Source organism: Sceloporus undulatus, chromosome 5 (assembly GCF_019175285.1).
Source record: "Sceloporus undulatus isolate JIND9_A2432 ecotype Alabama chromosome 5, SceUnd_v1.1, whole genome shotgun sequence".
Classification (NCBI taxonomy): Eukaryota; Metazoa; Chordata; class Lepidosauria; order Squamata; family Phrynosomatidae; genus Sceloporus; species Sceloporus undulatus.
In genome coordinates, this window is record NC_056526.1 from 148,181,121 (window position 1) to 148,198,223 (window position 17,103).

At 40.9% G+C, this 17,103-nt stretch overlaps 1 protein-coding gene across 5 annotated transcripts in view; it reads left to right on the plus strand.

Annotated features, from left to right (window-relative positions):
- Nucleotides 1–14,922, plus strand: part of OTUD4 (OTU deubiquitinase 4) — a 39,438-nt gene extending 24,516 nt beyond the window's left edge. For 2 of the 5 annotated variants that reach the window (XM_042468399.1, XM_042468400.1), the window contains exons 16-22: nt 213–354; nt 583–638; nt 743–823; nt 2,104–2,242; nt 8,013–8,282; nt 10,224–10,264; nt 12,353–14,922. In XM_042468399.1, the coding sequence (XP_042324333.1) occupies nt 213–354; nt 583–638; nt 743–823; nt 2,104–2,242; nt 8,013–8,282; nt 10,224–10,264; nt 12,353–13,528 (1,905 nt within the window). In that variant the 3' untranslated portion in view covers nt 13,529–14,922. Of the gene's footprint in view, nt 1–212; nt 355–582; nt 639–742; nt 824–2,103; nt 2,281–8,012; nt 8,283–10,223; nt 10,265–12,352 lie in introns of those variants that run through there. The other 3 variants (XM_042468402.1, XM_042468403.1, XR_006104066.1) reach the window with 3 other exon arrangements.
- The last annotated feature ends 2,181 nt before the right edge of the window (nt 14,923–17,103 follow it).

Below are 17,103 nucleotides of genomic sequence, written 5' to 3' on the forward strand. Positions count from 1 at the left end.
ATTCTTTCCATGCTACTTCTGCTTCTAGAACCAAATTTTCTGTTAAAGTAGTAATTCCTGGGAACATACCTGCAATAGTCTTATACTCTTGAGGAATTATTGGCATAGGTTGTTCCAGACAGTAAGATTGTTCTCTGATACTTACAAGCAGGCCTTTAATATAAAATGTAAAAAACTTCAAATCTTTATTTCAAAAACGTCATTTATTTCAGAACCCATCCATGTCTCAGGTAGCTACTCAGACTACTGAAAACTCCGGATGGAGAAAACACCAAGTTCCTAATGGGCGGAGAACCAGCTGTCTGAAAAAAGAAAAGGAGGTGGGACAGTACGTGGAAACAATGGAAGAAAAAGGTATTAAAATGAGAACAGTTGGGGTTTTTTTTGCTTTAAAATTGGCACAGTTTTTGTTTGAGTTATTTTTTCTAATAGCTTGTAAAACAATAAGATGTGCAATATGAATGCTGTAGGGAATCAGTTACATAAAACTTTTGGGAGCTTTTCAGAAAGCAGTGTTTCAAATAAGGATATCATAATAACTTATCAAGGATTCAATAATAATGCTTTGTTTTACTCTTGTAGAGTCTAATCCCAGACAGATTCCCTTAGATCAGAAGCTTGAGCCAAAAATATCAAAGGTAATTTAAGAGTCTTATGAACTGAGATGTGTCCCTGATCACCTTTAATGGTTCTCTAGAATGTTCTGTAAAGCCACTCTGATTACACCCATCTTAAATTTCAGAGCAATGATGAAGATGTTGGAGATGTGAGAGTGTCTCCTCTCTTGAGCCAGGGAGATTCACAGTCACCATCTCTTGAACAGGTAAGAAATGTGTGCATGAATGTCTATGAAGACCACAGAGTTATAGCTTTATTTTCTAGCATTGTAGGATGTCTTATTTACCGTATATACTCAACTATAAGTCGCCCTCACTTATAAGTTGAGGTCAGGATTTGGGGCCAAAATTATGGATTTTGCCATGACCTGTGGGTAAGTTGAGGGTAAAACTTGGAGGCTCCTTCAGTGTGTGTGTGTATGGCAATAGAGACTCTCATTGATGCATTTCTTCATCATTTCAGCTTTCGTTTCAGCCAGATGTGCAGGTGGGAGGGGGACTCATAAACAAACAGCATTATCAGTCAGTCACCTAGGACTTTTTCTGCTTGGCTCTTTCTTGTTAAACTCATCTCTGCACTGCATGGGGAAATCTGAAAGGGCTGCTATCACGTTTCCACAGTGACCCATAAATAAGTCAATCTGGGATTTTGGGGTCAATTTTTGGGCATAAATTTTTACAGGCTAGTATATACGGTAGGTTCTTGTTGAGTAGGACTGTGGACCCAGGCTGTTGGAAATATGTCAGAGCACAATAAATAAATAAATAATAATAAATAAACTTTATTCTTATACCCTCCCTTTCTGCTGCAGCAATCAAGGCAGCTTACATGACTAGAATATGTTGGAATAATACATACTTTCAATAAATAAATTGCCCCCCCCCCTTTTTGAAACAGGATTAAATATAATTAAAATGATTATGATCTGGGTGGTATAACATCCAGTAGAGAGGGTGTTCTAATTAAGGTGATATTAATGCTTATTCTATTTAGTTACAGTTGCAGAGTCCCACTAATGCGAGGTATCTTTTTAACAACTGAATTCCACTTGATTTTTGCTATTTAGTAACTGTAGGATTGTTCCTTGACACTTGAAATCCACTTAAAATCACACATGCTGAGCATCTGACTTGATACCCTCCAAGTGCCTGGGATTACAAACCCCTTAATCCTGGGCCAACATTGGGAAGGCTGGGTAAAGGCTGCTAATGAACCTTAAGTTCTGTTTACTATAGCTTGTTTCATGAAGGAGTCATAACTAGTGTATGTCTTGCATGAATTTGTAGTTTTGAGCTGCAAATGTTTGCATGTGTCCATGGGTGTGTAATACTGCCTGAATTTACCATGACTTCTGAATAAACATGTCTAGAATTGGGTTTGCTGAGAAGAAAGTATAATAAGTATTACTCTCGATTATTTTTTAAAAGTCTGCTATTGGATGAGTCTTCTGAACTTTAAAACCTATGCAATCTGTTTGCATTCTAGAGCTTTCAGGAACACTTGCCAGGTGTGAATCCTTCCCTGCCTTCAGCCTTTCCAGAGATGCATTTGCCTCCAACAGTGCCTTCTGTATCAGCCATTGTGCCAGCTTGGCCGAATGAGCCAACAACCTGTGGACCAACAGGTTTGGAGAGAAACCCTTTCTAATCTAGAATTAATGAGGTACTATAATATCACACTTCCTTTTAGGACATGTGTGATAATCTATTCTGAAAGGAACTCAGGTCCAAAACACATTGCAGAAATAATCCAGTTTGAGACCACTTTAACTAATCTGACTCACTTTAATTAACCTGCGAATTCTGGGTACTGTAGCCTTCTCTGTGAGAGAGTTGAGGTGCCACAATAAAGCACAATTCCCAGGATTCCCTAGCACTGAGCCAGGGCAGTTAAAGTGGTCTCAAACTGGATTATTTTGCAGTGTGTTTTGGACCTCAAGCTTGTTAATGCAGACCAGCTATATCCAGTATATATCATGTTGAAGCTAGATTGGGATGGGAAACACATGATACATACATCTTATAGTGGTCTCCTAAATACTGGGGACCATCTAAATATCAACTGATAGAGGTGCTTTACAGACCGCCCAAAAAGGGCGGTCTGCCGGCGCCTCCATTTCTGCTGCGGGGAAGCCTCAACCTCCAAACGGTGAGGCTTCCCTATGGCCGAAAAAGAAGCCCCCCAAAAGTGGCTTCTTTTGGCGGCGTGCTTATGACGCCTCAAGGCGCCAATGGCGCACTTGAGGCATCATACGTGAGCCGACGTCAAGATGGTGGCGCCTGATTTTGTATGTGCTCGGCACGTACTAGGGTTGGGGGCGTCCGGAAAGGACACCCCTTCGGCACGTGTAGAATGCGCCAGAGAGATTTCTGCTCCTATCTATTCCACAGACAAGTTCTCCTTACCCTCAATAAAATTTGTATTTTCCTGCTGAATCACTTCCACTAATCTTTTAATGTCATATCTGAACTGCCAGGTGAACCTAGTTGTCAACTAGTGTAACTTGTATTTTGGATGCCTTGGAAATAGTTGTATGGGAAGCTCAAGAACTTGATCTGTGTGTGCAGATGAACAAGGTGGAAGAATGTTGAGGTAATGAAATTGTCTTTCCTGCTTCAGAGAGCAGGAGAAGGAGGGTACCTCTTCTTTAATTCCTGTGTTAAAAGTCCTTGAAACTAGGAAAGGAGAAAATGTATTTGTTATTAAAAAAATATTAAAATTTATTTATATTCTGCTTTTCTCCATGGAATCAAAGTGAATTACAACAAAAACATTAGATACAAAAAATAATCATACAGTAAATATAAGCCAGAATACAAAACATAAACCTAATGTCTAAAGCAAGGAAAATATATAAGAAAATATACAAAGAACAAAATCCACAGTATCAACATACTAAATTAAAATAGCTGCTAAATTCTTCCAAACCTACTACCTGCTCTCTTGATCCTATTCCCTCCCGTCTCCTAATCTCTATAGCCCCTTCTCTTCTGCCCTCGCTCCTCTATATCTTTAATCGCTCTCTCTCTATGGGTTCCTTCCCTTCTGACTTCAAACATGCTCTCGTTTCCCCAATTCTGAAGATTCTTTCTCCTTACATTCCTACTCGCACCCTCCGCTCTTGTAGTCAAGGTCTCCTGACACGGTGTAGGACTACCACTGCCCCCTCCCGAATTCATCCCTTCTCGCTTGCTGTCCCTTACTCCTGGAACCTTCTTCCCCCACATGCACACCTCATCACTTCTCTACCCAGTTTTAAAACTGAGTTAAAGACTATATTGTTTAGAGTAGCATTCCCAGAGGTGAGCCCCTCTCTGACCCAGGAAGCCTCCTTTTAACCATTAATTAAGAAGCCAAGCCCTTCTTCCAGTCCATCTGCCTTGGTCCAGGCCTCGGGGGTGGAGAAGAACTGCTGGACCTGATCCCATTCCCCACCACCACTCCCTTCTCCTTTTGTGTCGTGTCTTCTTAGATTGTAAGCCTGAGGGCAGGGAACCGTCTAACTAAAAGATTGTATGTACAGCGCTGTGTAAATTTACAGCTCTTTATAAATAAAGGTTAATAATAATAATAATAATAATAATAATAATAATAAATATACCCTAACATAGTTAATCTAACTAACAAATATCAACTTTCCCCTAGCAGCAAAAAATACAGATCAATACAGATACTAAGACAATAATAATGTAATAGCAGTAGGAAACCATAGTCCCATATACTCCCAAAACATTACATAATAATAACTCTTTCCCCTAGCAGAAAAAATACCGTTGAATACAAATATTAGGACAATAATAATACAATAATGGAAGGAGACCACCAAAAACATTGCAAGATAATAGCAAATTCCTCGACTTAGATTAAATTAAACATTTAAAATATTACAAAACCAGTAAAATGCCACATTTCGCCCAAGCTGGCCCTAGTTGGTACTGGGCAGGAGGCCAGCTCAGGGTCCATCTTCCTTCTTAGGCTGGTGGCTGTGCATTTTCCTTTTTTCTGCTTGCTTTCTAATTATCTTCTAATTGTCCTATAAGACATGGAATATTCAGATGTAACATCCCTCTTCTGCAACATGGAGTGGCCTGATTCATTCCTCTACCCTCATTTTGTTATGCCCAAGATTGTAAGGGCAACCTGTTTATTCTGAGAGCGTGTAATAAGAATCTCCCTCTCTGTGGACTTATTCACAGTAGGGCTGAAACTGACATTGAGCCACCAAATTTGGTTTTAAACACCATGCATGTAACATTTATTGAATCACAAAGTAATACAACCATTGATTATCAAGAGCTCTTTCACTCACACATTCATACAATACTCACACACACTTTCCTTCCGCCGAACATTGATCAGTGTTCTTGACGCGGGGATGACCCCGTTGCCTGTGTGTAAATGCCAACAAAATGAAAGTCCAGGGTCTTTATACTTTTTCTTCTCTCTGTCTTTTGGCTGCTGAAGTCTTGCAATATTGCAGCCCATTACTCAACTTCCTCTTTTGGGAGGACAGACAGGTTGTTCAGATCAGTCCGTGTTCAAAGCAACTCGTTCTGTTCAAAGCTCTCCATTGTCCTGTCAGTTCCTCATCATGGCGACTCAGGAGATAAGGTCATAGTTTGTCACACCTGGACGGCACCCCGCTTCAGCTTCCAAGTTTTCAGACTTTCCTCGCCTCGGTTGCCAAATACCTTCGTCACATCAATGCTTTGCTCGGAACCATCTTGTTTGGTCCTTTAGCTATGTTTAAAGCACAATTCCTTGGTTCTTTGGTTCTTCAGCTCTGGGTTTAAGTCAGAACTCACTCATACGTCTTACATTTTTGCTTTATGCACTGATCTATCATTAGAGTTCTCTGTGTGAGGCCTTACTGTCTGCCCTCTGCCTGCCCTCAGAATCCCACTTTGCAAGGTACCATGTCACTGTGGCTCAAAGCCGATGGAACATAATTGTCCAGATATAACTGCCAACAAACAACACAGAATGATGGCATATATATCAGGTTCTGAGCAGCATATCAGATCTAGAAAAGAATCATTATATATATTCTCTTTTGCGTATGAGACCTGCTGTGGTTTGGACCATATGGGTAGAACTCTTGACTATGGAGGTCAGGTGAGCTTTGCAGAATCCTGTTCTTCTTTCCCTCCAATGGAGAGTTCCTTCCTATCAGCTCCTATCCATTCTCTTCACTAGTCTCCCAATCTGTCAAAGAAGAGTGATTTAGGGACGATATTTAGTCTCACCCTCAGCTTGCTTAGTCCTTGTGGTTAGCTGCTGCTGGCAACTACAGGAGGTATTTTTATTCTGTCTTTTACCTGTTTTTCCCCCCCCAGGGGCAGTTGCAGCTCCCTCTTACTCATTTTAGAATCTTATATGTGAATATGGCCCTGTTTAGATGGGCCATTAAGCACGTACTCAGTACATGCTAGGGTTGCCCGGGAGCGTCCTTTTTAGACGCTCCCTAATCCTAGTACGTACTGAGTACGTAAAAATGGTGGCGCCCTGTCTACATGGGCACCGCCATTTTGATGTAATGGCCGTGTCGTGTCCAAACGGTGTGGTGAGGCCGTTACGTCTTGGCACTGCTGAAGGGCGCTTGTGGCGCCCTTTCAGCGGCGCCAGAAGGAGCTCCGTTTTGGAGCTCCTTCTGCCACATGTATCGCTGGCGCAGCCTTTAAACAGCCACACCAGCGATAGAGAGAGAAAGGGGCCAAATGGCCCCTTTCTCCCTTTCTCCGCCGCTGTCGGGGTGTCCTTGGGGCATTAAGGCCCAAGGACACCTCTTTCCAAGCCGCAGGGAAGTGGTATTGTGCCGCTTTCCCGAGGCAAGGAAAAGCGGTGGATTGGGGCCTCCGGGGCTGCCACTGTGGCAGCTGAGACCCCGATCCGTTGGGGAAGGGGGTGGGGTGCAGGCCGCTCCAAAGGGGCGGTCTATATCCCCCCTATGAATTTCAAAATAGACACAAGACTAAAAACTATTAAAATGTTTTAAGTTTGAATGTCTGCTGCCTGAAATCATCTCTTGATTTTATGTACTTTTGTGGAAATGCAGCTGGGCATCTAAACAACATGCAAGGAAGTGCAAATAGCATTTAGATGGAGAAATGAGCCACTTGGAGGCCTCTCAGAATGTAATTAAAATTTTGAGGTGAATAGTGCTCTGGCTTGTTTTCTGGGTGCTTTCTACAAGACCCTTCAGGGCCCTACAATCCAGGGATCACACAGTTCTCAGGTCCTTGGTTACAGGTTTTGGAACTAGGCTTGGGAAACATTTTAGATTATGATGACACAGCTATATCTCAGTTAACAAAGCTTCTGAGAAAGAGGTTTTTATGCCCACTGGGGCCTGCCCCTTCCTCTGACTAGCTGGATTTTTTTTTTTAGCAGTATTAGCATTAAGAGGATGATGAAAATGGGCTAGAGAAAGAAAAATCCTCCCTGGATGCATTTTGGAAGAAGCATTTGGAAAGTTCACAGTGTTTGTACGTTTAGTTATGCAAGGCTTTCCAGACTTGGTTGTTTCATTTGACATATACATATTGTTCATTTTTGATAAAAAGTTTGCTGAAACATGTTGCAGTGCTATTTTTTTTTATGGTATAGAAACCTATCTCTGTTCTTTCATGTTATTTATGCCACTGGTTACAGACTGTTAAAAAAGTAATGCCTAGGAACACATCTGCTTCATTAATTGAGGTATACCTGTGTTACTGTCTTAAACAGATGAAGTCATATTTTCTCATTAAATGGCTTGGGTCCAAACTATCTCAGAGACCGTCTCCTCCCATATAATCCTCCTCACACACTCCGGTCCTCTGGGAGGAATTTGCTGCAGCCTCAAAGAGCTAGGCTTTCGGCTACCTCCCAGAGGGCTTTTTCTGTTGTCGCCCCCAGATTGTGGAACGACCTGCCGGATGAGATCCGTCAATTGACATCTTTAGACAGCTTTAAAAAGGCTGTCAAGACGGATCTCTTCCGGCAGGCCTTTCTGGAATAGATAACCCTGGCCTCAGGAACCCTGTTCTTATGAGAGTCCCCAAGGTCCTCCTTGGAAATGCTACCGTAGTTTACTGTTTTATTTGTTTTGTTCTGTTTTGTTTTTGTCTTGTAATATTGTGTACGTGTTAATGTTGTTTAATTAGTTGGTTTTAATTGTAATTGATTTAATAATTTTTTAAGGGGGGGAGGGAATTTTGATCTACAATGTATTGCATTTTATCGTTGTTAGCCGCCCCGATTGACCTCAAGGGGCGGGATATAAATAAACTTTTTATTATTATTATTATTATTATTATTATATTTTCTAATTCCTTAAATTTTGCATTTTGTTTCTGATGCTAATAGTTGCCATTGCCCAGATCTAATGATTTTCTTTTCTTTTTTTATCTTAGGTGTTGCACCCACAGCACCTCTGTCATCAGTGATACCAGCTCCAGCCAATGGACTAGATTCCACTCTGCCCCCAGTCCAGTTGCCCTCTAGCCCAGTTGGTGGTATTCCAGTACCACTTCAAGCAGTTAACCAGCCACTAATGCCTATGCCTCAAACACTGAATCCTTTTCAGGATCCATTATATCCTGGGTTCCCTCTGAATGAAAAGGGTGAACGAGTCATTACACCTCCATTCTCCTTGTGCAGCACAGGGGAGGATCTCCCAAATGGTAAGACAATGAGATTTATCACAGTAGTTTAAATGGGTTTTCCCCCAAAAGTTTTATAAAAGTGGATAAAACAAGAGGTGACAAAATGTTCTAAAAATGGAGGTGGGAACCTTGAGGGCCACATGGTTTCCACATCTGTTAACATTCAATGTTTTACCCAGTTATTTAGCTCTACTCTTTCCATCAAAATGAAACTTTGTTTTACATAAGGATTTTATTTTATTCAATTGATTATATATATATATATATATATATATATAATGTATAATGTGTCTTAAAATGTCACCCAAGGCAACAAACAAAGACTAAAATTCAAATAAACCATATTCCATTAAAATATAAAAATATACTAATGAAAAGGAACAAGAGCCAGCATGGTGTAGTGGTTTGAGTGTTGGACTAGGACACGGGGAGCCTAGTGGGAGACCAGATATTCCCTCAGCCATGGAATCCTACTGGGTGATGTGGGGCAAGTCCTACTCTCTCGGCCTCAAAGGAAGGCAAAGGCAATCCCCTTCTGAACAAATCTTGTCAAGAAAAACCTGTGATAGGGTTTCTTTGGGGTTGCCATGAGTGAAATAACTTGAAGGCACCTAACAAAAAGAAATACCGTATTTTCCGGCATATAAGATGACTGGGCGTATAAGACGACCCCCAACTTTTCCAGTTAAAATATAGAGTTTGGGATATAATCACCATATAAGACTACCCCTCTTCCAATGCACACCAAATAAAAGTTTTAAAAAATCAGATTTGATTTCAGTATTGTAATTTTAATTCAAATGACATGCAGGCACTTAGCAGGAAACCTTGTTGTATACAAAGCCTGCTTAGATTGGTCAGCTCTCCCTGCCTGCCCAGCCCTGCCTGTCTTCAAGACTATCAGAGCGGTAGCTGCTTTCATACGATCGTTGCATACAGTGGGAAAGTGGCCACGACCATTTTTTTAGCTCCCCCCACCACATGCGGCAACTGCAGATTCTCCAGTCCGGCTCAGAAGTTTCAGCACCTACCCTATAAGATGACACTCGGCGTATAAGACGACCCCCGACTTTTGAGAAGATTTTCCTGGATTAAAAAGTAGTCTTATACGCCAGAAAATACAGTAATTGCCTTCAAAGCTAAATCAAAGGCCTGTCTAAATAAAATGGTTTCTGCCAGGCTTGCCTCACTTAGCAAAAGGTTCTACAGCCTTGGAGTGGCTCTGCAACCAGATGGGTCTGAACAAGTGGTACAGCTAAGAGAAGTGCATCCTCGAAGCTTTTAAGGTTGGCCTAGCTCATGAAGGAGAAGATTACTGTATATACTCATGTATAAGTCTAGAAATTTTAGTCAAAAATTGACCCCCAAAAAACTGGGTCAACTTATCCATGGGTCACAAAAAGGAACCATTTTCTATGGGGAAAGTGGTGAAAGATGATAGCTTAAGCCATCCCAGGAGCACCTAAAGACAAACACGGCTTGAAAAGCCCTTGTACCCTGTCCACCATGGCTCCACTTCTGACATTTTTGGATGCCTAGGTTGGAAAAGCACAGTCACTGTATGCCTGCCAGGATTTTCTAAGTTCCGTGGCATCATTTTCCTTAGCTTCATCCATTATGTCTTTTGTTACATGCCTCCAAGTTTTATCCTCGACTTATCCACGGGTGAGATCAAAATCTGTAATTTTGGCTCGAAACCTGCCCCCGACTTATACATGGGGCTGACTTATACTTGAGTATATGGGGTACCTTTCATATAGCCAAACCTTAAGCTGTACTTGTATTTGAACTGTACCTTTGATTATTACTTGGAAGCTACAATAAACCTTCCGTTAGTTTCTATGTCTCATAGTGATATAAAAGAATGGTTTAGAAGATAGTTTGACATCATCTTAATGCGGAAATAGTGTTAAACCTAGATGCAAATTGAAAAATCAGTGTTTCTCTTTTTTTTCTTAGATAAAAATATCCTCAGATTTTTCTTCAATCTTGGTGTAAAGGTAACTATTCATATATATTTTGTCTCCAGCAAAATTGAAAGTTCTGTAATTCCACTATGTTTTAGAAATAGCAGTTTTGCTAAAACTGTGCAACTCAAGGGCAAGTTGTTTCAATAAAGCTCAATAAAGAAATTGGTAGAATAAACTTTCATTCATGTTTTTTTAAACAAAAAACATGTTTTAAAAAACATGCATCTGAGGAAGTAGGCTCAAGTCTATGAAATTTCAAGCTACCAGTTTCTTTCTTTTGGTTAGTCTCAAAGGTGCTACAACATTTATTTGCATACTTGATTACAGTGCTGTGCATTGACTTCAGGCATGATCAACCCAATCTTCACTCACTGGGCAGCAACCACTGCAATTGATGGGAGTCTGCTCCCCTGTTACTCAGGAAGCAGCTGCATCCCTCCTGCATGAGCGATGCCACCGGAAATTGTTTGCATGAGGAGGGGCTGAGAACTGTAGCCTGCTTCTTCCTAAGCCACAGGGAAATGGATCCTGTTGATTGCAGTGTTTGCTGCTTGGTAAATACAGATTGGGGGACTTTCACAGTCTCTGTGTAGCCCCCTAAAATAGAGGTTGTGTAGAGATTGTGAGTATATAGAAGCCCTCACTAGGAGCTCTGGTGGCGCAGTGGTTAAATGCCTGTACTGCAGCCACTCACTCAAAACCATAAGGTTGTGAAAGGGCTCAAGCTCGACTCAGGCTGGTATCCTTCTAAGGAGGTCGCTAAAATGAGTACCCAGATTGATGGGGGCAATTAGCATACACTTTGTAAACTGCTTAGGGAGTGCTTAAGTGCACTGATAAGCAGTATAGAAATGTACTTGCTATTGCTATTTAGTGTGCAACCATGGGTTATGCATTCATAACTGCTATACAGGATTCTGGCCATTTTACTTACTGTATTTGTGATCTGCCTTTTCAGCTATAACACCCAAGCATTCCACAATAAAAATAAAGGAATCCACTGTTAAAACCGAGAATTGAATAAAAAGTTGGCAGCGGGGTTGTAACCAAAGGAACTTGTGGAAGGGCATTCAGAACACAGCCAAGCTTTATAGTCCCATTATACTGTAAACTTTAACTTATTCTAGTTCTTCAGTTGTAGAAAAAGATGGACAGTCTCCTCTAATTGTTTCATATTTGACATACTCAAATATACTTGGACAAGAGGCTAAAAGACATAGAAATGAATATATTTGGCGTACATTTATATAGGTTGAGTCTCCCTTATCCAAAATGTTTGTGACCAGAGGTGTTTTGCATTTTGGAGTTTTTTGGATTTTGGAATATTTTTCTATACATAATGAGATATCTCATCTTGGAGATGGGACTCAAGTCTAAACATAAAATTAATTTATGTTTCATATGCACCTTATACACATAGTCTGAAGTTAAGTTTATATACAATACTTGTAATAGTTTTGTGCTTGAAACAAAGTTTGTGTACGTTGAACCATCAGAAAGCAAGAGTGTTACTGTTTCAGCCACCCATGTGGAATATTTTGGAGTTTGGAATTCCAGATAAGGGAGGCTCAATCTGTATCGAAATGTTTGTATCTATAAAATTGACATCCATGAACTTTTCCCCTTTTACACATCTATGTCTGGTCTGAGCCATGTTTTGCCAGGTTGTTTTCATAGAATCATAGTTGGAAGAGACCACAAGGGCCATCCAGTCCAGTTTGAAACCAGTTCCTTTGGGGGCATTTTTGGTCAATTATGCTTATTTTAAAAATTGTGTGTATGCCTTGAATACATTCCTCACTAACTATAGTGTGTTTCAGCAGTGTTTTGTGTGCTCTTGACATTTACACCCTTTTCTGTGCATTCAGACCATTACAGCTATCACTATTCATCCCTAGGAAATGTGGACTGAGACAAGGCCTTCAAACTTTGCATTGAAATGTGAACCCAAGCATATCCCATGATACCATGGTCTGATTGTATATAAGAAATTCATCTTAACACAAAGGTCTTGTTCCCATTAAGCATGTTCTCAGTAGTTTCCCTGTATATTGCTTAAAATAAATCTGGATTATTTTTTTCAAGTGAACCTTAACAGTCTGAATTGTCTTTCCCCAGGCTTACAGTTGTCCCATGTGGGTCCCGCACTCTTATTTGTACCCTCTACATCAGGCTTATGTAACTGCCTGCAGAATGTACCCAAAAGTGCCAGTGGCAGTGTATTCTCACAACCCATGGATGCAAGAGTTACCTTTGACTCAGAATGGAAATGATGCTCCACACACAGATGGACACCTTCCTGTGCAGGGTGAAGTGGGAGTGAATGGCCAGAGTGCACATGCTGACACCCTGTCTCCATCCATGCCCCTCTTCATACCTACTGCGCAAGTGCCTGAAAGCCAAGGACTTGTCTGTGTAGAGTCTGAGAATCCCACACATGCACTGCATGTTGAATACAACGAGTCATTAGGAGGCAAAAACATATTCCCACAGCCTCCATTTGGGCAGAATCCATTTTTAGGACCTGTTCCAGTTTTCCCTCCTGTTTGGTATGGGTATCCTGTTCAGGGCTATGTTGAAAACTCTGTGGTGAGACAAGCTGCTGTACCATCTGAGGAGAAGAGAACAAATGTTGGCTTGCCTGAAGAACAGAGCTCTCCAGTTGCATATTCAGGATATGACAAGCCCCTTCCAAAGGATAAGAATGAAAGCAGTGTCCAAGGCCCACATCTCCCTGAGGGGACTACAAAGAGTGATAGTAATGCCCTAAATAAAACCTCAGCCAGAGTGCCTAGGGAGCAGCAGACGTCTGCTACCCCATCCCTTACCCAAGCAAAATCTGTACTCCAAAAACATTCCACAGGAACACAGGACAGCAAGAGACTGATGGCATCATCACCAAAAAATGAACTGAAAAATGCTGCTCTTGGACATAAAAAAGCCAGTGTTGCTGGTAATGTATCAACAAACCTGGAAGAAAATAGGGCACAAAGGCCAAGGGAAGAGAGTTCAGAAGATGAATGTGAAGTTTCTGATATGCTTCAAAGTGGCCGTTCAAAACAATTTTATAATAAAACTTTTGGGGGTGGTAGAAGACCTAGAAGTGAATGGAGCTATTCTTCTGGAAGGGGTGGATATCAGTATTCAAGAAATGAGGAATCCTGGAAGGGGTTTACTGCCAGATATAGAGATGAAGGCACCCAGTATCACCGCCATTTTAGAGGGAGGCCATATCGGCATGAGAGAAGAAGGTCAAATATGGGAGACAGTCATCGTGGACAGCAGTTGTCTTAAGAACGAAATCTACTGATACATTTCACACTTCGTGAATACATACAGTACCTGTGTTGACAGCTAAAAGATTCCCAAAGGAATGTACTTTTTCTGCTTTCTTTAAAAGACCAGAATATTCTTTCCTGATCTCAGAGAATGCCATGTGTGGCCCAAGGGAAATAGAATCTCCCAAGTGTATAACATCTCAGCAATTAAAAACACTAAATTTGGTTTATTAAGATTTTGGAGGATACATAGCTGTTGTGTTTAAACATTACTTACAGTACAGTTTGTTTTTGTTTTGGGAGTTCCTTTTTCCTTCACTATTTTTATTTGTGGTTAAAAGCAACACAGCTTCAATAACCTGCAGCAACGGAGTATTATACATGACAATGAGGAATGTTGCACCAAACAGAATGTATATTGTAGCATACTGTATTTTGAGTCTAAACCATTCTTTGCCTATCTGGTGCTGTCCAGATGTGTTAGACTTTACATCTGGGTAGTCTAAAATATCTGGAGGGCACCAGATAAGGGAATGTTGGTTTAAACACTTACCTTCCTGGACTGAGGGTTTTTTGTTTGTTTGATGTGCTTCCAATCCAAAGGCCTTTTATCTCAAATATTGTTGAAACTTGAATGTGTGATTGTCTCTTCCTGCTTCAATGAAGACACCACATATGGCAGTCAGCTATCCTGTGTCTTAAATAGTTTCTAATGTTTTATTCATAGGGGAATATATTTTTTAATTTTCTAAAGTCTTTCTTGAACTAGTCAAAGCAATCAAGAGTATCTGTGTGGAAGGTGGGGTAGGAAGCTCAGTGAATTCCTCCAGTCATAACACTGGCATGACTTTAATGTTGCCTATGCCAACTGTGTAAATAAGATAAAGAGTAGATGCTGTGCATTTCTGAAATAGTTTTGCATCTGTTACAATAGAACTTTTAATATACTTTTGCACTGACAAATCCCTAAACACTTTCTCAATGGGGGAGAGATGCATGATATAGATTTGCGTTGCATATTTTAAAAATAAAGCATATGCAGTGTACTATTGTACAACCCTGCCCTTTTTTTTTGTCCTTTAGAAACTGATTGTACTGTTTATAAAATACCCTGCAGAAACTTTTATAGAGATTGCTTACATATCATAGAATAGAATATTGTTTAACTTTTCAGTCAGTTTGGTTGCTTTTGTGTGTCGTGCAGAATATTGCACTCCCAACTTTTTTTCTCTGTAAAACTGAACTTTGTATATTTGTATATATTGGTGTAAAAAAGGTGAAGGTTACTTTTTATGTATCCAAAAGATTGTATAACTTTTTGATCAGGAGCCTTGAGTGAGACTTTAATTTACTGTACTGTACTTCAGATGCATGCTATGTAATTAAAAATGGTTGCCTTTGTTTGATTTATATTGCCTTGATGCTGATGTGAGTGCTTTGTTCATTTACTTGTATTGTTTTGGGATAAAGGTTAACTCGAGGTTAACTTATGGCAATTCCTAACATGATCTGCTTAAGTTTTAAATATACAGTGGTACCCCGGGTTACGAAATTAATTCGTTCCGCCGCCGCTTTCGTAACCTGGAATACTTCGCAAGCCGAAAAACCCATAGGCGCTAATGGGGAAAAGCCGCGATTTCGTGTGAAATAGCGCCGAAAAGCACCAAAATTTTCTTCGTAACCCGAAAAAACCTTCGTAACCCGGAACAGTTATTTCCTATGGGATTTTTTCGTATCCCGGAAATTTCGTAACGTGGGTATTTCGTATCCCGGGGTACCACTGTATTCAGGACACCTACTCACTGTAGCCACCATAGAGGATTTGGACTGTAACTCTGGAGACCAGGGTTCTAATCCCTACTCAGCCATGGAAACTTACTGCATGACCCTGGATGATTTATACTTTCTCAAAGGAAGGCAAGTCCCCTCTGAATAAATCTTGCCAAGAAGACCCTGGGATAGGGTTGCTATAAGATGGAAATGACCTGAAGGCAAAAACCTCCCTTCTGATGGTATATTAATCAGGTCCTTTATTTTAAACTTGGGGTACTTCAAACCTGATTCATTAATGTCGTTTGATTACCTATTTTCTGTACATTCTTCAGAGATAGTCACTTCTCCTCCTCAGTGACTCCTGACACAACTTATGTGGTTTAGGAATGCCTCTTGACTCTTCAGAGATTGGTTTATGTTGGGGGGGGGGGGCAGCTGCATACATGGCTTTTAGATCCAACCATTCATAGTCTACTATATTAAAGTTTGAAAAATATTTATAGAAGATACAGACCAAAGTCCAGTTGTTACTCCCAACTCATTCACAGCATTTGAACTTTTTACTGTACTATTGCATATAATGGGACTTGAGTATCCATGTGTGTGGGGGGGTGAGGGGGGGGGGGTCTTGGAACCAAAGCCCAGTGGATACCAAGGTAAACACTGTTAGCTGTTGTAGAAAGCTACTTTATAAGCAAGATATCAAAATACTATAATAGCATGCAAACACAGCCAATGGGGAACAGCTCTTAAAAAGGCACAACGGTCAGTTCTTGGATGTACAACACAACCATTCCCATCTTTATTCAGCAAATCATGTAAACATTTTACATTCATCTGACAATGGAAATAATGAATTAAATTAATGCAGTTAACTGCAGTAAGGTGGGTTACAAACGGCCCTCAAGGGGCCGTTTTCCCACCGCCGCCATTCGCTGCGTAGGGAAGCCCCAGCGACCAGACCGTGAGGCTTCCCCGCGCAGCGAAAAAGGAGCGCCGAAATGGTGCTCCTTTTTGAAACGCAGAAGTGGCACCGCAAGGGGCGGAGCGCGACCTCGCGGCGTCACTTCCGCCGCGACACGTCTGGACGCACAACGTCCAAAACGTCAAAATTTATGACGCGCTCTGCGCGTGTTGGGGCCAGGGCAGGTTAGGAAGGGGCGACTCTTCCTAACCCTAACACGCCCCTTCCTAACCCTAACACGCACGGAGTGCGTCGTTAGTGGCGGTTTGTAACCCGCCTAAGTTAACCTTTTGGATAGTAAAATGGGACTGGTGTGTAACATTCTAGTTATACTGAAAGGACAGGAAGAGTTTTTCAGGTCTTAGGCCATCTTCAATCAAATGGTGTTCAAAAGCTGAATGAACAGCATACATGTCGCAGGGTTCTGGGATGGCAGTGAAAAAAGGAGATGCAACATAATTCTGGCAAATGTAACTGTCCAGGCTGTTACAGACCATGCTTTGGGACAGTGCACCCCAATTGGCCCTTTCCTTTAGAAATTAAACTGACTATTCACTTAATTAAAAAAAAAATAGTCAACGTTATAAGTAAAACTCTCCTAGTGTCAGGTTATAGATTTGTAAATGCAGTATCTCACAGGAGAACCTTAATTCATATATCTTCCTCTCTTACAACAAACTGTTTATACACATATATTAATTTCTCTGAAAACCTGTATTTTTATGAAATAGGTATAGAAAGCCAGTACATGCATCTAAACCTCCATTATTTCAAGATACATGGATGAAGGCTCCAACTGTGACATCGATGGTTTACACATAGAAGAGCCCAAACATACTGACCCATTTTAAAAG